This window comes from Platalea leucorodia (assembly GCF_965183815.1).
Source record: "Platalea leucorodia genome assembly, contig: HAP1_HAP1_SCAFFOLD_147, whole genome shotgun sequence".
In the NCBI taxonomy this organism is placed as follows: Eukaryota; Metazoa; Chordata; class Aves; order Pelecaniformes; family Threskiornithidae; genus Platalea; species Platalea leucorodia.
In genome coordinates this window covers 1-27,382 of record NW_028121396.1, presented here as the reverse complement: position 1 = coordinate 27,382, position 27,382 = coordinate 1, and the positions used below count along the sequence as shown (strand labels likewise).

Genomic DNA, 27,382 nt, shown 5'->3' with positions numbered 1-27,382 from the left:
TCTGGGGCACCAGTATGGCACCCGGAGGCTTACAAGGGTGCAAGTAAGGGACTGGGAGCAGCTCTGGGGCACCAGTATGGGACTGGGAGCAGCTCTGAGGCACCAGTAAGGGACTGGGAGCAGCTCTGGGGCACCAGTATGGAACCGGGAGGCTTTCAAGGGTGCCAGTAAGGCACTGGGAGCAGCTCTGGGGCACCAGTAAGGGACTGGGAGCAGCTCTGGGGCACCAGTAAGGCACTGGGAGCAGCTCTGGGGTACCGGTATGGCACTGGGAGCAGCCTCTGCCTGCGCCTGCTTCTTCTACGGCTCCTGGAGGGCGGCCGCAGCCCCAGGGGCTTCTCCCCGCAGGCCGGGGCCTCGCACGGCTCCACGACGCAGTAAATTATAATAGACCCCAAAATGCCCTCAGGAAGCCCCCCAAACCCTCAGGAAGCCCTAACTCCCCCTCAGGGACCCCCAAACCCCCTCCAAATCCCTCTAGATCCGCTTACGGACCCCCACAACCCCTCACGATGCTGCCACGTATGTGCACAGACCCCCCAAACCTCTCAGGGCACCCCCAAATCCGCTCACGGCCCCCCAAAACCCACTCAGGGACCCCCAGCTCCCATCGAGATCCCGCCAAATCCCCTCAGGCACCACCAAAATGCGCTCAGGATGCCTCTCGATCCCCTTACGGACCCCCCCAAACCCCTCACGGCGCTGCAGTAGAGCTTCGCAGACCCCGAAACCTCTCGGGGCACCCCCGCATCTGCTCACAGACCCCCGAAACACCGCGGGGACCCCGCAGCCGCGGCGCCACGGCGGAGGGGACCGCCGCCTTCCCAGGATGCACCGCGCGGGAGGGCGGGAGGGCGGGGCTGACCCCCGCCGGCCGCCGTAGGCTGAGAGCGGGGAAGATGGCGGCGCCCCGCTGCCGCGTTGCATCCCAGCATGCCCCTCGGCCCCCGCCCTCTCCCGGCGGCCCTGGCGCCGCCCCCGGCCCTTCCCGCGGCCTCCGGCTCCGGTTCGTTCCCGCTGGGCCGGTAACGGCGGCCGGGCCGGGGGTCCCTGACTGCCGCTCTCCCCCGCCGCTGCCGGACCCCCCCGAGCCGTCGCCATGGTGAGGGAGCCTCCCCCCCCCCCCCCCCGATCCCACAATCCCTCGGGGCAGACACCCCCCCCCCCGGGATGGACCCCCACTGCCCCATGATGCACTGCGGCACGGCTCCCAGTCCCCCCCAGAGCCTCCCAGTCACCCCCCAGTCCCTCCCAGTGCTCTCCCAGTCCCCCCCAGAGCCTCCCAGTCACCCCCCAGTCCCTCCCAGTGCTCTCCCAGTCCCTCCCAGTGCTCTCCCAGTCCCCCCCAGAGCCTCCCCGTCCCCCTCCAGTGACTCTCGGTGCCTCCCTGTCCCTCCCAGTGCTCTCCCAGTCCCCCCCAGTCCCTCCCAGTCCCCCTCCAGTGACTCTCGGTGCCCCCCAGTCCCTCCCAGTGCTCTCCCAGTCCCTCCCAGTGCTCTCCCAGTCCCCCTCCAGTCCCTCCCAGTGCTCTCCCAGTCCCCCCCAGAGCCTCCCAGTCCCTCCCAGTGCTCTCCCAGTCACTCTCCAGTGACTCTCGGTGCCCCCCAGTCCCTCCCAGTGCCCCCCAGTCCCTCCCAGTGCTCTCCCAGTCCCCCTCCAGTGACTCTCGGTGCCCCCCAGTCCCTCCCAGTGCTCTCCCAGTCCCCCCCAGAGCCTCCCAGTCCCCCTCCAGTCCCTCCCAGTGCTCTCCCAGTCCCCCCCAGAGCCTCCCAGTCCCCCTCCAGTCCCTCCCAGTGCTCTCCCAGTCCCTCCCAGAGCCTCCCAGAGCCTCCCAGTCCCCCTCCAGTCCCTCCCAGTGCTCTCCCAGTCACTCTCCAGTGACTCTCAGTGCCCCCCAGTCCCTCCCAGTGCTCTCCCAGTCCCCCTCCAGTGACTCTTGGTGCCTCCCAGTCCCTCCCAGTGTTCTCCCAGTCCCTCCCAGTGCCTCCCAGTCCCTCCCAGAGCCTCCCAGTCACCCTCCAGTCCCTCCCAGTGCTCTCCCAGTCCCTCCCAGAGCCTCCCAGTCCCCCTCCAGTGATTCTCAGTACCCCCCAGTCCCTCCCAGTGCTCTCCCAGTCCCTCCCAGAGCCTCCCAGTCCCCCTCCAGTGACTCTCGGTGCCCCCCAGTCCCTCCCAGTGACCCCCAGTTCCTTCCAGTTTCCCCCAGAGCCTCCCAGTCCCCCTCCAGTCCCTCCCAGTGCTCTCCCAGTCCCTCCCAGAGCCTCCCAGTCCCCCTCCAGTGACTCTCGGTGCCTCCCAGTGACCCCCAGTCCCTCCCAGTGCTCTCCCAGTCCCTCCCCGTGCTCTCCCAGTCCCCCTCCAGTGACTCTCGGTGCCCCCCAGTCCCTCCCAGTGCTCTCCCAGTGACCCCCAGTTCCTTCCAGTCCCCCCCAGAGCCTCCCAGTCACTCTCCAGTGACTCTCAGTGCCCCCCAGTCCCTCCCAGTGCTCTCCCAGTGACCCTCAGTTCCTTCCAGTCCCCCCCAGTGCCTTCCAGTCACCCCCCAGTGACCCCCAGTTCCTCCCAGTGCCTGCCAGTCACCCACCAGTTCCTCCTAGTGCCTCCCAGTCACCTGCCAGTGCCTCCCAGTCAACTTCCAGTGACAGCTAGTTCTTCCCAGTCAATGCCCAGTGCCCCCCAGTCCCTCCCAGTGACCCCCAGTTCCTCCCACTGCTTTCCCAGTTCCTCCCAGTGTTCTCCCAGGGCCTCCCAGTCCCCCCCCCAGAGCCTCCCAGTCACCCTCCAGTGACTCTCAGTGCCCCCCAGTCCCTCCCAGTGCTCTCCCAGTGCCCCCCAGTTCCTCCCAGTCCCCCCCAGTGACCCCCAGTGCCCCACAATGCCTTGCAGCACGGCCGCCTGAAGGTCCGCCCCCCGGACGCCGCCCGCCGCCGGCAGCGGGAGGAGAAGCTCCGCCTCTACCGCTCGGCCATGGCCACCCTGCTGGAGAAGGTGACCTCTGACCCCTGACCCCTGACCTCTGACCCCTCCCCTGGGTGGGACACGCGACCCCTCAGGCACGCCCCTGCGGGTGTCGCTGACCCCTGACCCCTGCCCCCGCGCTGACCCCTGCCCACCCCGCGCTGACCCCTGCCCCTGCGGCTGTCGCTGACCCCTGCCCCCCCCACGCTGACCCCTGACCCCGCGCTGACCCCTGACCCCTGCCCCTTGACCTCCGCCCCAGCGGGAGCGGGGGGAGCTGGACGCAGAGGTGCTGGCGCTGACGGGCGCCGTCCTGGCGGCCAACCCCGACGTGGGAACCTGCTGGAACCTGCGGCGCTGCGCCCTGCCCCCCGAGCCCGCCGACTGGTCGGACTGGGGGCGCTGGGGGGCACTGGGAGGCTGCTGGGGGGGGATCTGGGGGCACGGGGATGTGCTGGGAGGTGATTTGGGGGCACTGGGGGACACTGGGAGGCTGCTGGGGGGGGATCTGGGGGCACGGGGATGTACTGGGAGGTGATTCGGGGGCACTGGGGGGCACTGGGAGGTGATTTGTGGGCACTGGGGGGCACTGGGAAGCTGCTGGGGGGGATTTGTGGGCACTGGGATGTACTGGGAGGTGATTAGTGGGCACTGGGGGACACTGGGAGGCTGCTGGGGGGTATTTGTGGGCACTGGGATGTACTGGGAAGTGATTAGTGGGTACTGGGGAGTACTGGGAGGCTGCTGGGGGGTATTTGTGGGCACTGGGATGTACTGGGAGGTGATTAGTGGGTACTGGGGAGCACTGGGAGGCTTCTGGGGGGGATCTGGGGGCACTGGGATGTACTGGGAGGTGATTAGTGGGTCCTGGGGAGCACTGGCATGCTGCTGGGGGGGATCTGTGGGCACTGGGATGTACTGGGAGGTGATTAGTGGGCACTGGGGGGCACTGGGAGGTGATTAGTGGGTACTGGGGAGCACTGGGAGCTTCTGGGAGCGGAGTTGCAGGCACTGGGAGACACTGGGGCAGGGTTTATGGGCACCGGGAGGTTGCGGGGGGGGGGCACTGGGCGGAACTGGGCTTTACTGGGCTGTCGCTGGGGTCCCCGCAGGGTGCCGGGGGAGCTGGCCTTCGTCGGGGGGTGCCTGGGGGTGAACCCCAAGTCCTACGGGGCCTGGCACCACCGGGGCTGGGTGCTGCGCCGCGCCCCCCCGCCCCCCCCCGGCCCCCGCCGAGCGCGCCTTCTGCGACCGCCTGCTGGCCGCCGACCCCCGCAACTGTGAGCGCGTACTGGGCCGTACTGGGGGGCGCTGGGGGGGGGGGGCGAGGGGGGCTTTCGGGGGGCCTGGGGGAGTTATGGCGCACTGGGGGGGCTTTAAAGCCTGATTCTGCGTCTCAGCGGGTGCTGGTTTATAGTGGTTTGTACTGGTTTGGGATTGGAGAAAGCATAGAGGCGCGAGTTTGTACTGGGATGCGCTGGGAGGAGGACTTGGGGGGTGCTGGGCCACGCTGGGAGGGACGTAGGAGCCTCTGGGCTGACTGGTCTGTGCTGGGAGGGGACTGGGGGCTGCTGGGCTGTACTGGGAGGGAGTTTTGGGGGTGCTGAGCTGTAGTGGCTCAAAGCTGGAGCTAACCCGGGGGTTGCTGGGCTTACCGGTTTGTATTGGGAAGTGGTGGGAGGGGGCCTGGGGGGGTCTTGGGACCTACTGGGAGAGGCTTTTGGGGGTGCAGGGCTCCCTGTTTCAAGGCGGGAGCTGGTGGAAAAAAGTCCGGGGGGTCTTAAGCCACGCTAGGAGCGGGTTTTGGGGTGACAAGGGTTACTGGTTTATACTGGAAGTTACTGGAATGGGGGGAAGGGGCTCTGGGGGGGGCGCCGGCGCCCACTGGTCCTTACTGGCGGCCCCCAGTCCACGCCTGGGAGCACCGCCGGGCGCTGGCGGCCGAGGAGGACCCCGAGGCCGAGCTGGCCTTCACCGGCGCCCTGCTCGGCCGCGACTTCTCCAACTTCTCCGCCTGGCACCACCGGGGCCGGCTGCTGGCGCCCGCCCGGGCGCCCGGCTCCCCCGGCAGCGGGGCGCTGCCACCCCACCGCCTCCAGACGGGTGCGTCCCCGACCCCCCCCCGGTCCCAAAAGCACCGGGGTCCCCTCGCTGACCCCCCCTCCTGCTGCTTTCCCCGCAGAGCTGGAGCTGGTGCAGAACGCCGTCTTCACCGACCCCAACGACCAGAGCGCCTGGGTCTACCTGCGCTGCATCCTCTCCCGTGGTACGCCTGCGTCCCCCCCGGACGCCCGGGTCCCCTCCCCGACGCCCGGGTCCCCTCCCCGATGCCCGGGTCCCCCCCGGACGCCCGGGTCCCCTCCCTGACACCCGGGTCCCCTCCCCGACGCCTGCATCCCCTCCCCGACGCTTGCGTCCCCCCCGGACGCCCGGGTCCCCTCCCCGACGCCTGCGTCCCCCCCGGACGCCCGGGTCCCCTCCCTGACGCCCGGGTCCCCTTCCTGATGCCTGCGTCCCCTCCCTGATGCCCGGGTCCCCTCCCCGGACACTTGGGTCCCCACCCGGACGCCTGCGTCCCCTCCCCAACGCCCGCGTCCCCTCCCCGACACCTGGGTCCCCTCCCCGATGCCTGGGTCCCCTCCCCGACGCCTGCGTCCCCCCCAGATGCCCAGGTCCACTCCCCGATGCCCGGGTCCCCTCCCCGACACCTGGGTCCCCCCCCGGACGCCTGGATCCCCTCCCCGACTCCCGGGTCCCCTCCCCGACGCCTGGGTCCCCTCCCCGACGCCTGCGTCCCCCCCGGATGCCCAGGTCCACTCCCCGATGCCCGGGTCCCCTCCCCGACACCCGGGTCCCCTCCCCGACGCCTGGGTCCCCTCCCCGATGCCTGCGTCCCCCCCCGGATGCCCAGGTCCACTCCCCGATGCCCGGGTCCCCTCCCCGACGCCTGGGTCCCCTCCTGGACACCTGCGTCCCCCCTGGACGCCCGGGTCCCCTCCCCGGATGCCTGCGTCCCCTCCCAGACGCCTGGATCCCCCCCGGACGCCCGGGTCCCCCTCTGAATGCCTGGGTCCCCCTCCACAGCCTCCCCCCCGCCGAGGATCCTCTGCCTCTACGTCAACCGGGAGGACGCGACGCTGGCCGTGACCTTCTCCCGCCCCGTCATGGTGAGCCCGGACTCCCAGGTCCCCTCCTGGACACCCGGGTCTCCTCCCTGACGCCCGGGTCCCCCCTCCCGGATGCCTGGGTCCCCTCCTGGACGCCCGGGTCCCCTCCTGGATGCCTGGGTCCCTTCCCGGACACCTGGGTCCCCTCCCAGATGCCCGGGTCCCCCCTCCCGGATGCCTGGGTCCCCTCCCGGACACCTGGGTCCCCTCCTGAACGCCCAGGTCCCCTCCTGGACACCTGGGTCCCCCCCCTGGACACCTGGGTCCCCTCCCAGATGCCCAGGTCCCCCCTCCCGGATGCCTGGGTCCCCTCCCGGACACCTGGGTCCCCTCCTGAACGCCCAGGTCCCCTCCTGGACACCCAGGTCCCCCCTCCCGGACACCCAGGTCCCCCCCCGGACGCCTGGGTCCCCTCCTGGACACCTGGGTCCCCTCCTGAACACCCAGGCCCCCCCAGACGCCTGGGTCCCCCCCCGGACGCCCGGGTCCCCCCTGACCCCAGATTCCTGGGTCCCGCAGGTGGGGGCGAAGAGCTCGGCGCTGAAGGCGACGGTGGACGGCTCCGAACTGGAAGGGGCGTGGCGTTCGGGGGAGGGGCGGCCACGCCCCAGCCACACCTGGGTATCCGCCCGGACGCGGGGGTGGCCCCTGGGGCGGGGGAGGGGGGGATCCGGCCCCCCCCGGGCGCCGGGGTGGCCCCTGGGGCGGGGGAGGGGGCGCCTCCCGGACGCCTGGGTTCCTTGACGGAGGCGGCAGCTCTGCGACCTCCCCCCCGGCCCGGCCCCGCCCCCCACCCGGCCCCGCCTCCGCTTCCGCGTCACCTGGGAGCCCGACCCCGCCCACCGGGAGGTGACGCTCCCCGCAGGTAAGGCGCCACGCCTCCGTTCCCCCCTCCCCCCCCGCGTGGGACACGCCCCTTTAAACCCCGCCCTTCTCTAACCCCGCCCTTTCCTCCCAGATGAGAACGAGGCCTGGTGGCAGGAGCCGGTCGTAGCCCGGGAGCTCTTCTGGTAAGCCCCGCCCCCACCGCCTTAAGCCCCACCCCTTTCCCTAAGCCTTGCCCCGCCCCCTTAGGCCCCACCCCTCTCCCCCAGCCACACCCTCCCCGGCGTCTTGCAATGAGGCGCTGCCCCTTTAAGGCCTCCCCGCTGGCCACGCCCCCTTGAGGCAGCAGGCCCTTCCCCTCCAGCCAAGCCCCGCCCGCCCCCTGGGGCCACGCCCCCTTCGGTTAAGCCCCACCCCCTGGGCAACCTTCCCCCCCCCCCGTTGTCTGCTGGGGGGGGGGGGGGGGACCGAGCCCCGCCCCCTCTGGTGGGCAGGCCCCGCCCCCTTGCCGCATGCCCCGCCCCCAGGCCGGAGGTGGGCGTGGCCGAGGCGTCGGTGCTGGCGGGGCAGGTGGAGACGTGCCGGCAGCTGCTGGAGCTGGAGCCCCGCAGCCGGGGTGAGACCCCCCCCCCCGTCCCCCCGAAACCCCGGCGCCGGGGTCCCCCCCCGGGCTCTGGGGTCCCCCCCCGGGTGCTGGGGTCCCCCCCCGGGCTCTGGGGTCCCCCCCCGGGTGCCGGGGTCCCCCTGACCCCCGGGTGCGGGCAGGCTGCCTGCTGACCCTGGTGCTGCTGCTGTCGGCCCTGGACCCGCTGGCCCACGAGGAGGAGACGCGGCGCTGCCTGCGGGACCTCCAGGTGGGCGGGGCGGGGCGGGGCGGGGGGGCGGGGCTCGGGGAGGTGGGCGTGGACTGACGCGGCCCCACCCCCCCCAGGAGGCGGACCCCCTGCGGAGCGGCTTCGTGGCCGACGTGGCCTCGCGGGCGGAGGCGGCGCTGGGGGTGCTGCGGCAGGAGGCGGGGCCTGACGGCGCCATCTGGCTCCGCCTCCCCGGGAAGGTAGGGGCGGGGCTGAGGGGGGGCGGGGCCTCAAAGCGGGCGGGGTGGAGTGGGCGGGGCTTTGGGGAGGGTTGGAAGGGGCGGGGTTGGGGTGGGGTCGCTGTGGGTGGGGCTAAGCTGAGCCGGGTGGGAGGGGCTTGGGGTGGGGCGTGGTCTTAGGGGCGTGGCCTAGGGCGGCGGCCCCACCCCCCCCTCGTCTCTCTGGCCCCGCCCGCAGGCGCTGACGTCGCTGCCGCTGCTGGAGCAGATGGCGCTGGTGACCCACCTGCAGCTGGCCGGGAACCGCCTGGGGGGGCTGCCCCCCGCCCTGGGGGGGCTGCGGCGCCTGCAGGTGGGGCACGGAAATGGGGGGGCGTGGGGGGGTGGGGGGGGGTGACCCCCGGGCGCCAGGGTCACCGCCCCTCCCCCGCAGGTGCTGGACCTGTCCCGCAACGGGGTCACGACCCTGCGGGGGCTCCCGCCCCTCCCCCGCCTGGAGGAGCTGCGCCTGGAGGGCAACCGTATCCGGGGGGGCGGGGCTTGGGGCGTGGGGGGGCGGGGCTTCGGGTAGTGGGTGGGGCTTGGGGCCTGGGGGTGGGGCTGCGGGAGGGGGCGGGGTTGAAGGGGGCAGGGGCTGATGGGGTGGGGCACGAAGGGTGGGGCTGGTGGGTGGGGTTTGGCTGGGTGGGTGGGGCTTAACAGGGTGGGGCTGGGGCGGGGCGGGGCTTATTTGGGGGTGGGGCTGGGGTGTATGGGGAGGTGCTTATTGGGGCCAAGGAGGGCGGGGCCTGCAGGGGTGGAGCTTAGGAGAGGGGTGGGGCACAAGGGTGGGAGGGGCTTCGTTGGGTGGGGTCAAGGTGGGCAGGGCTTCTTTGGGCGTGTCCTCCTTGACGCCGCCCCTTCCAGCCATAAGCCACGCCTCCGCCCTGGCGCCATTGGCTGCCTGCCCCCGGCTGGCTCGCCTGCGATTGGCCGAGACGCCCCTGGCCGCCGCACCCGGGGCCGCCGCCCACCTGGCCCAGCTCCTCCCCCGCGTCGACGTCGCCCTCGCCTGATAGGCTGGCGCCTGGAGCTCCGCCCACTCCTCCCCGCTGCTGCCGACGCCCCCTCCGTGGCTTGGCCCCGCCTCTTAAAGGGGCCTCTAATAAAGTGATGTCACGAGGGCGGGGCTGATGAGTGGGGGAGCTGGGGGGGGGGGGGGCCAGGCGTCCGGCTCTCCCAGTCCCTCCCAGTTCCTCTTCCCCGCCACCAGTTGCTTCATCGGGGCCAAACCCGAACCGCCGCCCTCTTGCGCCATCGCGGGTGGGTCCCGGCGTCCGGGCACGTCCCGGGCGTCGCCAACCGCGGCCCCGGCGCGGGGGAACCCCCTCTTTCGGGGGAACCGGGGCGGGGCAGCGGCAGGACCCGCTCGGCTGCGTCACCCGGCCCCGCGGCAGCCCTGCCAAATACTGAGCCGGCCCTGCCCTGCGGGCCCCCCCCCCTCCCTTGCCAAATAGAGAGCCGCCCCGGCGATGCCCCCCCCCCCGGCCAAATAGTGAGCTGCGCCTGCCAAATAGGGAGTCCTCCCAGCCCTGGGGCAGCCCTGCCCCTAGGGCCCCCTTGCCAAATAGTGAGCCTGCAGCCCTGCCCCATAGTTCACCTGCCGGTGACCCCAGCTCCCTGCCCCACAGGGACCCCTGCCACATAGTGAGCCATTGCCCTGCCTTGGGACCCCCTGCCACATAGTGAGCCATGGCCCCGCCTTGGGACCCCCCGCCACATAGTGAGCCATTGCCCTGCCCCAGGGACCCCCCTGCCACATAGTGAGCCATTGCCCTGCCCCAGGGACCCCCCCTGCCACATAGTGATCCATTGCCCTGCCCCAGGGACCCCCCCTGCCACATAGTGATCCGAGGTGGGGCAGAGGGCCCTCCCTGCCCAGACACCCCTCCCCCCAAGGTGTGGGGCAATGAGGGGCGTGGTCTCTGTGAGCCCCGCCCCTTCCTCCCAAGGTCACGCCCCTTTCCCCTGATCTGCCAGCACCAGTGAGTGCGGGGCACTGGGAGTGCTGGGAGCCACTGGGAGGTACTGGGGACACCGGGGTGACTGGGAGACAAGATCAGGGGCGCTGGGATGGCTGGAAGGGGTAACTGGGCAAACTGGGAGGACTGGGAGGCTGGGGAGGGGGGAACTGGGTTTACTGGGAGCACTGGGAGGGGGTTACCGGGCAAACTGGGAGCACTGGGAGGGGTTAGTAGGGTTACTGAGAAGACTGGGAGGACCCAGAGGGGGTGACTGAAGGGACTGGGGAGCTACCGGGTGCACTGGGAGGGGATAACTGGAGCTACTGGGAGCACTGGGAGGGGGTTACTGGGCAAACTGGGAGCACTGGGAGGGGTTAACAGAGTTACTGAAAGGTCTGGGAGGATCCAGAGGGGGTTACTGGGGGGGACTGGGTGGTACTGGGAGCACTGGGAGGGGGTGAATGGGAGGACTGGGAGGGGGGTACTGGGCAAACTGGGAGGGCTGGGAGAAGTTAGTTAGCAGACTTACCAGGAGGACACAGAGGGGGTTACTGGGAGCACTGGGAAGGGGCTACTGGGAAGACTCTGAGGGGCTTACTGGGGACACTGGGAGCACTGGGAGGGAGTTTCTGGGAGCACTGGGAGGGGGTTACTGGGAGCACTGAGGTGACCGAGTGGGGGACAAACAGAGGCACTGGGCAGAGTGGGAGCACTGGGAGGGGGTTACTGGGGCTGCTGGAAGCACTAGGGGGGTAACTGGAAGCACTGGAGTTACTGGGAGCACCGGGAGGGGCCAACTGGGAGCGCTGTGGTTACCGAGAGCACTGGGAGGGGGTAACTGGGGTTACTGGGAGCACTTGGGGGGGCTACTGGGAGCAGTGGGAACACTGGAAGGGGGGAACTGGGCAGACTGGGGGAACTGGTCGGGCTGGGAGCGCTCCCGGACGCCTGGGTCCCCGCGGTGGCGGGGGAGGAGGCCGTGGGGGGGGAGCTGCTCGGGCAGGCCCGGACGCCTGCGTCCCTCCGGCGCCGGGCTCGGGCGGGGCACTGGGAAGGACTGGGAGGGAGCTGGGCCATACTGGGAGCCTGGGAGGGGTTCCCGGGCTGCATTGGGGGGGGGACTAGGAGGTTACCGGGTTGTACTGGGAGCCTGGGAGAGGTTATGGGGCTGTACTGGGAAGGACTGGGAGGAACTGGGCCATACTGGGCGTGCTGGGAAGGGCTTGATGGCTTCAGTCGGTCATTCTAGAAGCTCTTACTGGTGTGTGGTGGTCCATTCCGATTCCTACTGGTTTCTAATGGCTCATACTGGTTCATGTTAGTTTGTATGATCTCATACTGGTTCATGCCGGTCTTGCTGGTCATACTGGGAAGGGTCTGGAGGCTTTCATGGCCCATTCGGGAAGGTCTTGCTGGCCTATGGTGGTCCATACTGGTTTCCTGCTGTCTTACACTGCTCTGTGTGGGCCTTTACTGGTCCATACTGGTCTTTAGTGAACTATACTGGGCCATACTGGTCTTCCTGGTTGCACCAGAAAAGGTCCAGAGGCTTTAATGGGCCATTCTGGAAGGTCGTGGTGGTTCCTAATGGTTTGTGCCATCTTCTACTGGTCCATGCTGGTCTTTACGGGTCTATGCTGGTCTTTAATGGACCATACTGGTCTTCCCGGTCATACTGGGAAGGGTTTGGAGGCTTTAACGGGCCATTCCGGAAGGTCTTACCGGTTTGTGGTGGTTCCTACTGGTTTCTGCCATCTTCTACTGGTCCATGCTAGTCTCCAATGAACTATACTGGTCCATATTGGTCTTACTGGTCATACTGGGAAGGGTCTGGAGGCATTAATGGGCCATTCTGAAAGGTCCTCCCAGTTCACGGCGGTTTCTGCTGTCTTCTACTGGTCCATGCTGGTGTTTATGGGTCCATGCTAGTCTTTAATGACCTGTACTGGTCCATACTGGTCCTACTGGTCACACTGGGAAGGGTCTGGAGGCGTTAACGGGCCATTCCAGAAGATCTTACTGGTCTGTGGTGGCCCGCACCGCTTCCTACCATCTTCTGCTGGTCCGTACTGGTCCAAACCGGTCTCGCCGGTGCCCCGCAGGCGATGCCGGACGCCGACCCCCGCCTGGACCCGGGCCGCTGGGCGGCCGCCAGCTTCCGCCCGCGGGGGGGACCCTCCGCCCCCGCCCCCCGCCCGCGCCGGGGCTTCTGGCGTCGCCTGGGCGGCTGCTGCGGCTGCTGCGGCTGCTGCCGGCGCGGCACCGAGGACTGGGAGCCCCCCCCCGGCGAGGTCCCGGGGCGCCGCCCCCCCCAGCCCCTGCGGCCCGGTCAGTGCCGGGGGACGGCGGCGGTTTCGGGGCTCCCTCAGCGGGAGGAGGGCGGTTTGGGGGCTCCCCGGGTGGAAAAAGGGCGGTTTTGGGGCTCCCCGGGTGGGAGAAGGGCGGTTTCGGGGCTCCCTGGGAGGAAAAAGGGCGGTTTTGGGGCTCCCCTTGTGGAAAAAAGGCGGTTTCGGGGCTCCCTGGGTGGGAGGAGGGCGGTTTCGGGGCTCCCTGGGAGGAAAAAGGGCGGGTTTGGGGCTCCCCGGGTGGAAATAGGGCAGTTTCGGGGCTCCCCTCATGGAAAAAAGGCGGTTTCAGGGCTCCCTGGGTGGGAGGAGGGCGGTTTTGGGGCTCCCTGTAAGGAAAAAGAGCAGTTTTGGGGCTCCCCGGGTGGGAGAAGGGCGGTTTCGGGGTTCCCTGGGAGGAAAAAGGGCAGTTTCGGGGCTCCCCTCGTGGAAAAAAGGCGGTTTCGGGGCTCCCTGGGTGGGAGGAGGGCAGTTTTGGGGCCTCCTGGGGGGAGGACGAGCAGTTTCGGGGCTCCCCGTGAGGAGAAGGGGGGGTCTGGGGGCTCCCCCCAAGCAGAGGAGGAGGCGGGGGGCCTCCTCCCCTCTGCCCCCCTCCCTTCTCTCCGCCCGTCCCCGTTCTGAGGCCAAAGGCGCCATTTTGGGGCCATTTCCCGGCCCTCCTGGCGCAGAAAAGGCAGTTTCTAGGCCTCCCCCCGGGCTGTTTTCGGGGTTGTGCCCCCCCAAGAGGAATTTAGGGGGTTCGGGGTCCCCTCTCCATCACCGCCCCCCCCCCCCAGCTCCCATTTTGGATCCAAAAGTGCCCAGTTTGGGCCATTTCCAGGCTTGGGGGGGAACGGCGGTTTCAAGGCCCCCCCGGGGGGGTTTTGGGGCTGTTTTGGGGGTTCCGGGGGTGGGATTCGCGCGGGGTTTTCACCGCCCGCTGCGCCCTCTCCCACCGCAGGCCTGCTGGCCCCCCGCGGGCTGGTCGTGGGCTCGCCGGCCAACCGGGCCGCCCACCACACCTCCGAGTTCGCCTGCCCGCGGCTGGTGGTGCGGCGGGGCCAGGCCTTCGACCTGCGCGTCCTCCTGCCCCGGCCCTTCGACCCCCGGGACGACGACCTCTGCGTGGAGCTCACCCTCGGTGGGGCCGGGGGGGCAACTGGGGGGTCTGGGGGGCAACTGGGGGGGCAACTGGGGGGTCTGGGGGGGCAACTGGGGGGTCTGGGGGGCAACTGGGGGGGCAACTGGGGGGTCTGGGGGGCAACTGGAGGGTCTGGGGGGCAACTGGGGGGGCAACTGGGGGGGCAATTGGGGGCTGAGGGAGGCAACTGGGGGGCAATTGGGGGCCGAGGGGGGCAACTGGAAGGTCTGGGGGGCAACTGGGGGGGCAACTGGGGGGGCAACTGGGGGGGCCGAGGGGGGCAACTGGGGGGGCAACTGGGGGGTCTGGGGGACAACTGGAGGGTCTGGGGGGCAACTGGAGGTTGGGGGGCAATTGGGGGCTGAAGGAGGCAACTGGGGGGCAACTGAGGGGTCTGGGGGGCAACTGGAGGTTGAGGGGGCAGCTGCGTGGCGCAATAGGGCGTGGTGACATCACCCAGGGCCCGATGGCGTCACCCAGGCGGGGCGCCGGCGTCACCCAGGCTGCCGCGCCCTCACCCGGGGTGCCCTCGGCCTCGCCCCTCCCCTGCCGGGGGGCGATGACCTCACCCGCCCGGGCGATGACCTCACGCCCGAGGGGGTGATGTCACCCGCAGGCCCCAACCCGCAGGTGGCAAAGGGGACCCACGTCCTCATCCCATTGGGCGAATCCTCGGCCACCGGTTGGACGGCCGAGGAAGAGGAGAGCGAGGAGGGGGCGGAGCGTCCCGGAGGCCCCGCCCTCAACCTCTGCCTCACGGCCCCGCCCGACGCTCCCATTGGCCGCTACCGCCTCAGCGTCAAGACCCGCACGCGGGCGGGGGAGTACGCGGCCCCCTTCGACGACGCCAACGACTTCTACCTCCTCTTCAACCCCTGGTGCCCGGGTGAGGCGGCCCTGCGCCGGGGCACGGAGCCCCGCCCGCGGGCAACGCGGGGGCTTCCAGACTGGGCGGGTTCGGGGCTCCCCGGGGCGGCACTGGGCGGTTTCGGGGCTCCCCGGGGTGAGATTTGGTGGTTTTGGGGCTCCCTGGGGTGGGATTTGGCAGTTTCGGGGCTCCCCAGGCTGAGATTTGGCGGTTTTGGGGCTCCCCGGGGCGGGATTGGGCAGTTTTGTGGCTCCCCGGGGCGGGATTTGGCAGTTTTGGGGCTCCTTGGGGTAGGATTTGGTGGTTTTGGGGCTCCCCGGGGTGAGATTTGGTGGTTTTGGGGCTCCCTGGGGTGGGATTTGGCAGTTTTGGGGCCCCTTGGGGTGGGATTTGGCGGTTTTGGGGCTCCCCGAGGCAATATTTGGCAGTTTCGGGGCTCCCCGGGGCAAGATCTGGCAGTTTCGGGGCTCCCCGGGGCAAGATCTGGCAGTTTCGGGGCTCCCCGGGGCGAGATTTGGCGGTTTCGGGGCTCCCTGGGGTGGGATTTGGCGGTTTCAGGGCTCCCTGGGCTGAGATTTGGTGATTTTGGGGCTCCCTGGGGTGGGATTTGGCAGTTTTGGGGCTCCCTGGGGCGAGATTTGGCAGTTTTGGGGCTCCCCGAGGCAATATTTGGCGGTTTCGGGGCTCCTTGGGGTGGGATTTGGCAGTTTCGGGGCTCCCCAGGCTGAGATTTGGCGGTTTCGGGGCTCCCCGATCTGAATGCGGTAGTTGGGGGGGCGGGGGGGGGGGTCAGGGGGGGCAATTTGAGCCCCCCCCCCCCCCCCCCCCCATGATTTCGGGGTGCCCCCCGCCCCCAGATGACCACGTCTACATGGAGCACACCAGCGACCTCAGCGAGTACGTCCTGAACGAGACGGGGCGCATCTTCTACGGCACCGAGGAGCAGATCGCCGAGCGCTGCTGGAACTACGGGCAGGTACCCGCCGCCCCGCCGGGACCCCGAAACTGGTAGAACCCCCCCCCACCCCCCCCCCCGGGCGAGGAGACCCCGAAGTTTGGGTGGGAAATGGGAGAGCGGGCATTGAAATGCGGTGGGGACCCTAAAAATGGGGGGGGGGCACCCCAAAATTGGGGGCTGTCCTAAAGCAGAGGACCCTACAACTGGGAGGTGCCCAAAAAACCATCGCGGGGTCCCCCCAAACCATCGGGGGGGGTCCCCAAAACCATCGGGGGGTCCCCCCAAACCATCGGGGGGGTCCCCAAACCATCACGGGTCCCCCCAACCATCATGGGGGTCCCCAAACCCATCGGGGGGGTCCCCCCAAACCATCGGGGGGTCCCCCCAACCATCACGGGTCCCCCCAACCCTCATGGGGGTCCCCAAACCCATCGGGGGGGTCCCCAAAACCATCGGGGGGTCCCCCCAACCATCACGGGTCCCCCCAACCCTCATGGGGGTCCCCAAACCCATCGGGGGGGTCCCCAAAACCATCACGGGTCCCCCCAACCCTCATGGGGGTCCCCAAACCATCGGGGGGGTCCCCCAAACCATCACGGGTCCCCCCAAACCATTGCAGCATCCCCCAAACCATCGGGGGGGTCCCCCTAAACCATCGGGGGGGTCCCCCCAAACCATCACGGGTCCCCCCAAACCATCACAGGGGTCCCCAAACCATCGGGGGGATCCCCCCAACCATCACGGGTCCCCCCAACCCTCATGGGGGTCCCCAAACCCATCGGGGGGGTCCCCAAAACCATCACGGGTCCCCCCAAACCATCGGGGGGGTCCCCCCAAACCATCCCCGACGCCCATAGGATTGGGGGGGGGGGCCACCCTGGAACCACTTTTTGCTTTTGGGGGGGGTTTGGGGGGGGACTTGGGGGGGTCTGGGGACAGCCCTGACTGGGGGCGCCCCCCCAGTTCGAGGCGGGGGTGCTGGAGGCCTGCCTGTACATCCTGGACCGGCGGGGGATGCCCCACAGCGCCCGGGGGGACCCCGTCATGGTGGCCCGCGTCGTCTCCGCCATGGTGGGCTTTTGGGGGCGAAGGGGGGGGGATTTGGGGGGGCCCCGGGGGAGGCCGGCGGTTTTGGGGTGCTCTAAGGGGGCTTGGGGGGGGGGGGGCACCGTGGGTCTGCAGGTGGGATGTGGGGATCGGGGGACCGCCATGGGGTTTTGGGGGCCGCTGTGTGGTTTGGGGGGGCGCTGATGGCCTTTGGGGGGGGGCACGGGGCTTTGGGGGGGGCACTGATGGCTTTGAGGGGTGCTGATGGCCTTTGGGGGGGGCACTGATGGCTTTTGGGGGGGGCACGGGGCTTTTGGGGGGCACTGATGGCTTTGGGGGGTGCTGATGGATTTGGGGGGGGCACTGATGGATTTTGGGGGGGCACAGGGTTTTGGGGGGTGCTGATGGATTTGGGGGGGGCACAGGGTTTTGGGGGGGGCACTGATGGCCTTTGGGGGGGGCACAGGGTTTTGGGGGGGCACTGATAGCTTTGGGGGGGGTGCAGGGTTTTGGGGGGGTGTTGAGTTTTGGGGGGGTTCTGATGGATTTGGGGGGGGCGCTGGGTTTTGGGGGGGTTCTGATGGATTTTGGGGGGGTGCAGGGCTTTTGGGGGGTGCTGGCTTTTCGGGGGTGTTGAGTTTTGGGGGGTGCTGATGGCTTTGGGGGGGGCACTGATGGCTTTGCGGGGGCACAGGGTTTCTGGGGGCTCTGATGGCTTTTGGGGGGGCACTAATGGCTTTTGGGGGGGCGCTGGGTTTTGGGGGGGTTCTGATGGCTTTTGGGGGGGCGCTGGGTTTTGGGGGGCGCTGGGTTTTGGGGGGATTCTGATGGATTTTGGGGGGGGCACAGGGTTTTGGGGGGGTGCTGATGGCTTTTGGGGGGGCACTAATGGCTTTTGGGGGGGTTCTGATGGCTTTTGGGGGGGTCGCTGGGCTTTGGGGGGTCCTGGTGGCTTTGGGGGGGGGCGCTGGGTTTTGGGGGGGTTCTGGTGGTTTTGGGGGGGTCGCTGGGTTTTGGGGGGGGTCCTGGTGGCTTTGGGGGGGGGCGCTGGGTTTCGGGGGGCGCTGACGGCTGCGGGGCGCCGCAGGTGAACTCGCTGGACGACAACGGGGTGCTGGTGGGCAACTGGACGGGGGACTACGCGCAGGGCACCAACCCCTCGGCCTGGGCCGGCTCCGTCGCCATCCTGCGCGCCTACCACAGCGCCGGCGCCCCCGTGCGCTACGGCCAGTGCTGGGTCTTCGCCGGCGTCATGACCACCGGTGCGTCCCCGGCCTGACTGGTTTGTACTGGTCCGGCCCTGGCCTAGGCCGGGGAGCGTGGTGGGAGGGCCCGGCGGCCCCCAGGGAGCGGATGGAGTCGCTCAAAGGGAGGGAAGTTGGGCCTAAGGTGCCAGGTTTCCGACTGGTTTCCTACTGGTCTACGCTGGTTGATACTGGTGTCACCCAGGTTTATACTGGGAGAGGGTCTGGGGTGCCTGGGGAGCCGCTGGGAGCCACGCGAAGGCGGACTGGAGCCTCTAGTACGGCGATAAGCGAAGCCCAAAATGTATTCTTCATACTGGTTTATACTGGTTTGACCCAGTTATAGGCTGGTTTGTACTGGGAGGGGGTCCAGTGCGCCCTGGGAGTCACTGGAAGGCAAACGGGAGCCTCTCGCAGGGAGACAAGTCAACCCTGAGAGAGACGCTTTGATAATGGCTTGTACCGGTCTGTACTGGTTTATACTGGTTTGTACTGGTGTACCCCAGTGCTGCGGTGCCTGGGCCTCCCCACCCGCACCGTCACCAACTACAACTCGGCCCATGACACCGACGTCTCCCTCACCACCGACATCTACTTCGACGAGAACATGCGGCCCCTGGAGCGCCTCAACACCGACTCTGTCTGGTACTGGTTTCTACTGGTTTCTACCGGTTTCTACTGGTGTGGGACGGGAGTCACAGGGAAGGGGGCGCTGGGAGGTGGTTTGGGGGCTGTGGGGGCGAGAACAGCTGAAGTAGGGGCTGGGAGGCTCCTCCTCGGCCGTTCTGGCGCATACTGGTTTATATTGGTACGTGCCGGTTTACGCCAGCCCGCGCTGGTCCGTACTGGTCCATACTGGTTTATACTGGGCTGCGCAGGAACTTCCACGTGTGGAACGACTGCTGGATGAAGCGCCCCGACCTCCCCGACGGCTACGACGGGTGGCAGGTTGTCGACGCCACCCCCCAGGAGACCAGCAGCGGTACTGGTTTATACTGGTCTATATCGGGAGGCACCGGGAGGAGGCCTGGGGGTCGGCGGGGCTGGGTGGCTTGTGGCCAGCGGGAGAGGGGAGAGCCACGGCAGGGGCTCGGCGGCGCGTAACGGCCCGTACCGGTCCTTACTGGTCCGTACTGGTGACGCCCCCAGGGCTGTTCTGCTGCGGGCCGTGCTCGGTGACGGCGGTGAAGAACGGCGAGGTCTTCCTCAAGTACGACACCCCCTTCGTCTTCGCCGAGGTAGGGGGCGGGGCCGACCCCCGCGGCGGCGGCGGCGGCGGGCGCGGCGGCGGGCGCGGCCTCTAAGGGCGTGGCCTCTAAGGGCGTGGCCGGCCCCCAGGTGAACAGCGACAAGGTCTACTGGCAGCGGCAGCCCAACGGCGCCTTCGCCGTGGTGCACGTGGAGGAAGGCGCCATCGGGCGCCGCATCAGCACCCTGGGGGCGGGGTCCGGCGCCCGGTTGGACATCACCCACCAGTACAAGCACCCCGAGGGTGAGGCCCCGCCCCCTGACGCCCCTTGACCCCCCCCATGACCCAACCCCCCCCTTGGCCCCCTCCTTCCTCGCCCGAGGGTTGAACCTTGACCCGTTGACCCCACAGCCCTTGACCCGTTGACCCCCGACCCCATCGCCTGTGCCCTTTGACCTACAACCCACCAGCCCCTGAGCCCCCGCGACCCTTGACCTACTGACCTGCGACCCGTGACACCATGACCCAACAACCCGTGACACCATGACCCAACACCCCATGACCGTGACCCAACCACCCTTGACCTCCTTGGTCTTGACCCCAGGCATTGACCCCTTGACCCTGGCACCCCACAGCCCTTGACCCGTTGACCCCTTGACCCTGGCACCCCACAGCCCTTGACCCGTTGACCCCCGACCCTTGCCCCCTGACCCCATGACCCCCTTGACCCCGACCCCGCCTCGACCCATTGACCCAAGACCATGACCCAACAGCGCAACCCGTGACCGCTGCCCCCCCTGCGCCCCCGACCCCTGACCCTTGACCCCCGCGACCCCAGGGCACAACTTCAACCCTGACACCCCCCCCCCCCGGCGCCCCCTGACCCTTGACCTCTGCCCCCGCAGGCTCGGAGGAGGAGCGCCGCGCCGTCTCCACCGCCACCTCCCACGGCTCCCGGCCCCGCAACCGGGGGACCCCATCGTCGGGGGAGGTGACGGTGACGGTGGGGGCGGGGCCGGCAGTGGCGGGGGCGGAGCTGGAGCTGCGGGCGGTGGCCCGGAACGAGGGGCTGGAGCCGCGGACGCTCCGCCTCCGCCTGTCCCTCTGCGCCGTCCGCTACACCGGGGTCTCCGGCGCCCCCTTCCGGCAGGAGCAGCACCGGCGCGCCCTGCCGCCGGGGCAGGGTGAGACCCCGACGCCCGCGTCCCCGCGGCGCCGTCCCCCGCGCGCCCGCGTCCCCTCCGCTCCGCTCGTCCCCCGGGGGCAGCGGGGGCGGCCCTCGGTCACCCGGGGGGCGCGGGCGGCCCGGGGCGCTGACGCCGCCTGTCCCCCCCCCGCCCAGAGGAGACGGTGACGATGACGGTGGCCTACGCCGAGTACAGCCCCCACGTGGGGGACCAGGACGCGCTGAAGCTGACGGTGGCCGGAACCGTGGAGGAGACGGGGCAAGTGGTGGCCAAGGAGCTGCGGGTCCGGCTGCACGCGCCCGAGCTCACCCTGACGGTACGGCCGGGCGCCGGGGGGGGGGCCGGCGGGCGCCGGGGGGGCCCCAGGACGCCTGGGTCACCCCGCCGGCCGCCCGCGTCCCCTCTCTCGGCAGCTGCTGGCCCCGGCGGTGGTGGGGCAGGAGACCCCGGTCCAGGTGGTTTTCCAGAACCCCCTGCCCGAGCCCCTGAGCGGAGCCTCCCTGCGGATGGAGGGGGCCGGCATCTCCTGCCCCAAGCCCTTCTCCCTGGGGTGAGCACCCCGCCGGGGGGCGCGGGGGGGGCCCGGGGGCTGGGGGGGGCCCGGGGGGCTGGGGGGGGGACTCGGGGGGCTGGGGGGGACCCCGGGCGCTGGGGAGGGGACCCAGGGGGTCTGGGGGGGGGACCCCGGGGGGCTGGGGAGGGGACCCAGGGGTCTTGGGGGGGGACCCCGGGGGGCTGGGGGGGACCCATGGGGCTGGGGAGGGGACCCAGGGGTCTTGGGGGGACCCAGGCATCCGTGGGGTCCCAAGAACCCGGGGAGGGGACCCCGGGGTCCTGGCGGGACCCCAAATCCCCGTGGGGGGGGACCCCAGGGGTCTCGGAGGGGACCCCAGCGGTCAGGGGGGCACCCAGGAACCCGGGGAGGGGACCCCGGGGTCCGGGGGGACCCCAAATCCCCATGGGGGGGGACCCCAGGGGTCTCGGAGGGGACCCCAGCGGTCAGGGGGGCACCCAGGAACCTGGGGAGGGGACCCCGGGGTCCGGGGGGACCCCAAATCCCCGGGGGGGGGACCCCAGGGGTCTGGGAGGGGACCCCAGCGGTCAGGGGGGCACCCAGGAACCTGGGGAGGGGACCCCGGGGTCCGGGGGGACCCCAAATCCCCGTGGGGGGGGACCCCAGGGGTCTGGGAGGGGACCCCAGCGGTCAGGGGGGCACCCAGGAACCTGGGGAGGGGACCCAGGGGTCCGGGGGTACCCCAAATCCCCGTGGGGGGGGACCCCAGGGGTCGGGAGGGGGTCCCGGGGGGGGGTGGGGGGCGTCCCCGTGTGACCCCGCGCCCCCTCGCCAGGTCGGTGGGCGCGGGGCAGACGGTGCGGCTGCGCCAGGCCGTGGTGCCGCTGCGGCCGGGGCGCCGGCGCCTGGTGGCCGCCTTGGAGAGCCCCCAGCTCGGGCCCCTCCACGGCGTCCTCCAGCTCGACGTCGCTCCCGGCCCTGCTGGGAGCACTGGGAACGCTGGGAGCCCCCCCCGGCGCCCACGACGCGGCCGGCGTCGCGCGCCCCCCCCCGCCGGGAGCACCGGGGGGTGACGGGGGGCGCTGGGAGGGCGCGGAGGGGATACTGGGGACACTGGGAGGGCGTGGAGGGGGCACTGGCGGCACTGGGAGGGTGACTGGGGGTACTGGGAGGGCGCGGAGGGGGCACTGGGGGCACTGGGAGGGCGTGGAGGGGATACTGGGGGGCACTGGGAGGGTGACTGGGGGCACTGGGAGGGCGCGGAGGGGGCACTGGCGGCACTGGGAGGGTGACTGGGGGCACTGGGAGGGCGCGGAGGGGGCACTGGCAGCACTGGGAGGGTGACTGGGGGCGCTGGGAGGGCGCGGAGGGGGCACTGGCGGCACTGGGAGGTTGACTGGGGGCGCTGGGAGGGCGTGGAGGGGATACTGGCGGCACTGGGAGGGTGACTGGGGACGCTGGGAGGGCACGGAGGGGGCACTGGGAGCACTGGGAGGGGTTACTGGGGGTAGTGGGAGGTTGACTGGGAGCACTGGGACCAGGTTTGGGGGTAAGTGGGAGCACTGGGAGCATGACGGGGGTGCTGGGAGGGTGACTGGGAGCACTGGGAGCAGGTTTAGGGTACACTGGGAGCACTGGGAGGCTGACTGGGAGCACTGGGAGCAGGTTTGGGGGGCACTGGGAGCACGGTTTTGGTGTATACTGGGAGCACTGGGAGGGGTTACTGGGAATACTGGAAGCAGGCTTGGGCTCTACTGGGAGCACTGGCTGGGGCCGGGGCGGGGTCACTGGGAGCACTGGGAGAGCCCCGCCCCGCCCAGCGCCCCAGCTTGGCCCCACCCACTCCCAGTTTCGCCCCGAACCGCCCCAGTGACGTCATCGAGCCTCTCTCACACACCCCCCCCTGACGTCACCCCCGCCCTTCCCCGACGCGCTCTCACCACGGCCTCAATAAAGCGCTGTGACGAAACAACGGCTCCCTGGCGTCACTGAGGGGGGCGGTGCCGCGCAGGGAGGAGGAAGTGACGTCGCGGGGAGAGCGAGTGGCGATTGGTCGCGGCGGCGGCCAATGGGGCGGGCGGTGGGGGGCGGGACCGCGACTTTAACGGGCGGCACGCCGGCGCGCTGACGTCACTTCCGGCCCGGCGGGCACGCGGAGCCGCCGCCAGGTTCGCGGCGCCGCCGGTGCCGCCGCGTGCCCGCCTCTCCCCTCCCGGAAGTGACGAAACCGCCCCTCGCCCCACGCAACATGGGCGGACGTGACGTCAGGTGAGCGGCGCGGGGTGTGGGGGGGGAGGGAGGAGAGCGTGCGGGGGCGGGGCGGGACTTGGGGGGGCGGTGCTTCCGGGGCGGGGCGGGGCCGGGGGTGGGCGGGGCGGGGCTCGGGGGGGGTGGGCGGGGCGGTGGGTGTGGCTACGGGCCGGGGGGCGGGGCTGTGGGGTGGTGGGCGGGGCTATGGGGCAGTGGGCGGGGCTATGGATGTGGTGGCGGGGCTATGGGGCAGTGGGCGGGGCTGTGGCCGTGTGGGCGGGGCTATGGGGCAGTGGGCGGGGCTGTGGCCGTGGGGGCGGGGCTGTGGAGCGGTGGGTGTGGCTACAGACACAGGGTGGGGCTGTGGCCGTGTGGGCGGGCCTATGGGGCAGTGGGTGGGGCTATGGCTGTGGGGGCGGGGTTATGGGGCAGTGGGTGTGGCTGTGAGCCTGGAGGTGGGGCTGTGTGGGCGGGGCTATGGAGCTGTGGGCGGGGCTATGGCTGTGGTGGCAGGGCTATGGGGCAGTGGGCGGGGCTATGGGGCAGTGGGCGGGGCTTTGGGGCAGTGGGTGTGGCTGTGAGCCTGGGGGTGGGGCTGTTTGGCGGGGCTATGGGGCAGTGGGCGGGGCTATGGCTGTGGGGGCGGGGTTATGGGGCAGTGGGTGTGGCTGTGAGCCTGGGGGCGGGGCTGTGGGGGCGGGGCTATGGATGTGCTGGCAGGGCTATGGGGCAGTGGGCGGGGCTGTGGCTGTGGGGGCGGGGCTGTGGGGTGGTGGGTGTGGCTGTGGCCCTGGGGGCGGGGCTGTGTGGGCGGGGCTACGGGGCACTGACCCCGCCCCCCCGCCGGCAGCCCGGGCGTGGCGCTGCGGGTGGTGCTGGCGGGGGCGTGGCACGTGGTGCGCGGGCGGAGCCTGGGCCAGTTCCCGCGGGTGCTGGGGCTACTGGAGGCCGTGGGGCGGGCGGCCCCCGCCGCCCTCCGCTTCCGGCACGGCGCCCGCCTGCGCCTCGGCCTGCAGGCCGCCGTGAGTAGCCCTCCCCCCCGCCCCGCCCCCCTTCCCAGCATGCCCCGGGGCCGGCGGCCGGCGCTGCCCCGCCCCCCCCGCCCGGCGGCCATCTTGCCCCGCCGGCCCGCAGGTGGTGGTGCGGCTGCTGCAGGAGGCCCAGCCCGACGGGAAGGTCTTCGACGCCATCGACTCCTTCTTCCCCGAGGGGGAGGCGCCGGCCGCCGGCCACGGCCAGGCCGTGAGTGAGGGGGGGGGGGGGCGGGGGGGCCGGGGCGGGGCCGGGCGGGGCCGGGCCTCACCCCCCCTCCCCCCCCCCCCCCGCCCCCAGACCCCCCAGGAGCTGGCGATGGTGGGGGAGGCGCAGGAGAGCTTCCGCGAGCTGGTGCTGGCGCTGCTGGCCGACCGCGGGCGGCGGGCGGCCTACCTCCAGGTACCTCCCAGTGCCCCCAGTGCCCTCCCCAGCGCCTCCCAGTCCCCCCCAGGGCCTCCCCCCGTCTCCCAGTTCCTCTCGGTGCCTCCCCAGCGCCTCCCAGTCCCCCCCAGGGCCTCCCGCCGTCTCCCAGTGCCCTCCCAGTAGCTCCCTAGTTCCTCCCAGTCCCCCCTAGTGCCTCCTGCTGCTTCCTAGTATGGCCCAGTGTCCCCCCAGTAGCTCCCCAGTGCCTCCTGCTGTCCCCCAGTGCTTCCCACTGCCCTCCCAGTAGCTCCCTAGTTCCTCCCAGTCCCCCCCAGTGCCTCCTGCTGCTTCCCAGTATGGCCCAGTGCCCCCCCCAGTAGCTCCCCAGTGCCTCCTGCTGTCCCCCAGTGCCTCCCACTGCCCTCCCAGTAGCTCCCTCATTCCTCCCAGTCCCCTCTACTGCCTCCTGCTGCTTCCCAGTATGGCCCAGTGCCCCCCCCAGTAGCTCCCCAGTGCCTCCTGCTGTCCCCCAGTTCCTCCCAGTGCCCTCCCACTAGGTCCCTAGTTCCTCCCAGTCCCCCCTAGTGCCTCCCGCTGTCCCCCAGTGCCTCCCAGTGCCCTCCCAGTAGCTCCCTAGTTCCTCCCAGTCCCCCCCAGTGGCCCTCATTGTCTCCCAGTTCCCCACAGCACCCCTCAGTCTGCCCAGAGCATCCTCCCATTGCTTCCCAGTGCCTCCCAGTTCCTCCCCCATCCCTTCCAATGGGTGTTGGGTGCCCCGGGGCTCTGTGAGGGGCCTTCCCAGTCCTCCCAGTTTATTCCAGTACCCCCAAATGCCTCCAGTGCTCTCCCAGTTTATCCCAGTATCCCCCAAATGCCTCCCAGTGCCTTCCCGTTGCCTCCCGGTGCCCCCCGCGCTCCCCCAGTCCGTCCTGACGGGTCCTGGGTGCCCCGGGAGGGGCTCCCAGTGCCCCCCAGTGCCTCCCAGTATCCCCAGGGCCCGGTGGGGCAGGAGTACGGGGAGCCGTTCCTGCAGGCGCTCGAGCACCTCTTCTACGAGTACCTGCAGCGGCTGGAGAGCGCCCTGCCCCCCCCGGACCTGCAGCAGGTGGGCGGGGCCTCGGGAGGGGGGGGTGTGGCCATCGGGAGGGGGTGTGGCCTCGGGGAGGGGGCGGGGCCTCGAGGGTGGGGCCCGTGGAGGGGGTGGGACTTCGGGGGGGGAGGAAAGGCCTTAGGGGTGGGGCTTAATGGGAGTGGGTGGGGCTTGGGAAAGGGGTGGGGCTTGGGAAGGGGTGGGGCTTGGGAAGGGGGTGGGGCTTAAATGGAGGGGGTGGGGCTTAAATGGAGGGGTGGGTCCCGGTTGGGAGGCAGGGGCGGGGCTTGCCCACTGAGCCATAACAGGGCCACAGGGTGGGGGCTCGAGGCAAGGGGGCGGGGCCCGAGCTCGGCCCCGCCCACCCGACCCCGCCCTTTCCAGCTCCATGAGGTGGTGTGGAGCCACGCCCCTCCCGGGCTCCGCCCCTGTGACCTGCCAATCCTGAGCCGGTACCTGGCTGACATGGGCCACGCCCACTGCGGTAGGTGGGGCTTGACACGAGGGGCGGGGCTTAACGGAAGGATTAATGGCGGGGGGTGGGCTGAGGGCAAGGGGTGGGGCTTTGTGGAGGGTGTGGCCCCCCAAGCCCCGCCTGACTCTAAGCCCCGCCCCCAGGCCCTGTGCCCCGCCCCCTGACCGCCGCCACCCGCCCGCCGCTGTCCATCTGCCAGGAGCCGCCCACCCGGTGAGCAGCCCCGCCCCTTCTCCCCCTCCGGCCCCGCCCCAATTAACCGTCTGGCCCCGCCCCCTCCAGGCTACAGCCCCGCCCCGGCCTCCGGAGGCTCCGCCCCCTCAAGGCCCCCCCCTTGGGTGAGTACGGAGGGGAGGGGTCTCCAGCCCCGCCCCTGGGGGGGGAGGGACCCGTGCGTCCGGGCCCCGCCCTCACCCCCCCACCCCCCCCCCCCCCGCAGAGTTTGTCGATGACGTCATCAGTGACTCGGAGGACGAGGATTACCCGCCGCAGAAAGGTGGGGGGGGGCGGGGGGGCAATTGGGGGGCTGGGGGGGCAATTAAGGACTGGGGGGGCAACTGGGGGCTGGGGGGGCAAATTGGGGGGCTGGGGGGGTAAATTAGGGGCTGGGGGGGGTAATTAGGGGGTAATTAGCGACCGAGGCTGGGGCAAGTGAAGGGTGGGGGGGCAATTGGGGGGCTGGGGGGGGCAATTGGGGGGCTGGGGGGGGGGGGCAATGAGGGGCTGGGGGGGTAAATTAGGGGTTAATTAGCGACCGAGAACCGGGGCAATGAAGGGCGGGGGGGCAATTGGGGGGCTGGGGGGGGTAATTAGGGGTTAATTAGCGACCGAGGCCGGGGCATATGAATAAGGGCAGGGGGGCAATTGGGGGGCTGGGGGGGGCAATGAGGGGGCTGGGGGGGTAAATTAGGGGTTAATTAGTGACCAAGGCCGGGGCAATGAAGGGCGGGGGGGCAATTGGGGGGGCTGGGGGGGGCAATTGGGGGGGCTAATTAGGGGCTGGGGGGGGCAATTAGGGGGTAATTAGCGACGGAGGCCGGGGCAGTGAAGGGCGGGGGGGCAATTGGGGGGCCTGGGGGGGCAATTGGGGGGCTAATTAGGGGCTGGGGGGGCAATTAGGGGGTAATTAGCGACGGAGGCCGGGGCAGTGAAGGGCGGGGGGGCAATTGGGGGGCTGGGGGGGGTAATTGTGGGCGGGCGGGGGCACTGGGGGTATCCCGTGGGGTAATTAACAGCTGGGGGGGGAGTTCGGGGGGTAATTGGGGGGTAATTAGCGACGGGGGCCGGGGGGCGGGGGGGCAATTAACGCCTGTGCTCTCCCCCAGGCCCGGGCCCTGCCGCTCTCCCGCCGCGCCCCGCCCCGCCCCGGTGAGTGCCCCGCCCCCTGATGAGCCCCTAATTAATTAATTAGGAGGGGGGGGGTGTTTGTGTGTGTTAAACGGGCCAATGGGATTTTAGGAGGGAAGGAGGCGGCCAATGGGAGCACGGCAGTGCTGAAGAGGGGGTGGGCCGCGGGGCATGATGGGCTTGAGTCCCTGGACCGCTCAATTTTGGGGTGAAAAAAGCCATTTTCCTCCCCCTGGTTCCCCCCTCCGCCCCGCGGTGGTGCACTCCGGCGGCGGGGGGGGGGGGGGGCGGGCCCTGCGCGCTGATTGGCCGCGGCGCGGCAGAGCGGCGGCCTGGCCGCCCAATAGCGCGCGGCGGAGGGGGG

General features: G+C 70.6%; 3 protein-coding genes across 3 annotated transcripts; all 3 read left to right on the top strand.

The window, feature by feature from the left end:
- Nucleotides 1-969: 969 nt before the first annotated feature.
- LOC309603610 (geranylgeranyl transferase type-2 subunit alpha-like) lies at nucleotides 970-9,144 on the top strand. Its single transcript, XM_082338410.1, is given in 17 exon segments — nucleotides 970-1,102; nucleotides 2,887-2,988; nucleotides 3,221-3,345; nucleotides 4,071-4,167; nucleotides 4,169-4,238; nucleotides 4,867-5,061; nucleotides 5,141-5,224; nucleotides 6,043-6,125; nucleotides 6,645-6,746; nucleotides 6,882-6,990; nucleotides 7,084-7,135; nucleotides 7,478-7,566; nucleotides 7,716-7,804; nucleotides 7,882-8,004; nucleotides 8,222-8,335; nucleotides 8,417-8,504; nucleotides 8,890-9,144. Coding segments are annotated over 17 exon segments (1,674 nt in total). The 5' UTR covers nucleotides 970-1,099; the 3' UTR covers nucleotides 9,039-9,144.
- Nucleotides 9,145-12,091: 2,947 nt separating this feature from the next.
- On the top strand, nucleotides 12,092-21,664 carry LOC309603609 (protein-glutamine gamma-glutamyltransferase K-like; the record flags this gene model as incomplete). Its single annotated transcript, XM_082338409.1, has 14 exons — nucleotides 12,092-12,314; nucleotides 13,272-13,451; nucleotides 14,068-14,337; nucleotides 15,177-15,295; nucleotides 16,241-16,348; nucleotides 17,412-17,586; nucleotides 18,075-18,213; nucleotides 18,447-18,550; nucleotides 18,718-18,806; nucleotides 18,907-19,060; nucleotides 19,663-19,941; nucleotides 20,100-20,260; nucleotides 20,358-20,494; nucleotides 21,294-21,664. The coding sequence occupies 14 exons, from the start codon at nucleotides 12,092-12,094 to the stop codon at nucleotides 21,529-21,531; spliced, it is 2,376 nt and encodes a 791-aa protein (XP_082194535.1). The 3' UTR covers nucleotides 21,532-21,664.
- Nucleotides 21,665-22,605: 941 nt separating this feature from the next.
- Nucleotides 22,606-26,167, top strand: LOC309603608 (TERF1-interacting nuclear factor 2-like; the record flags this gene model as incomplete). Its single annotated transcript, XM_082338408.1, has 9 exons — nucleotides 22,606-22,726; nucleotides 23,559-23,730; nucleotides 23,843-23,950; nucleotides 24,041-24,142; nucleotides 25,101-25,211; nucleotides 25,581-25,680; nucleotides 25,815-25,884; nucleotides 25,954-26,009; nucleotides 26,111-26,167. Coding segments are annotated over exons 1-9 (796 nt in total), but the record flags the coding sequence as incomplete, so codon positions are not given.
- Between the last annotated feature and the right edge of the window lie 1,215 nt (nucleotides 26,168-27,382).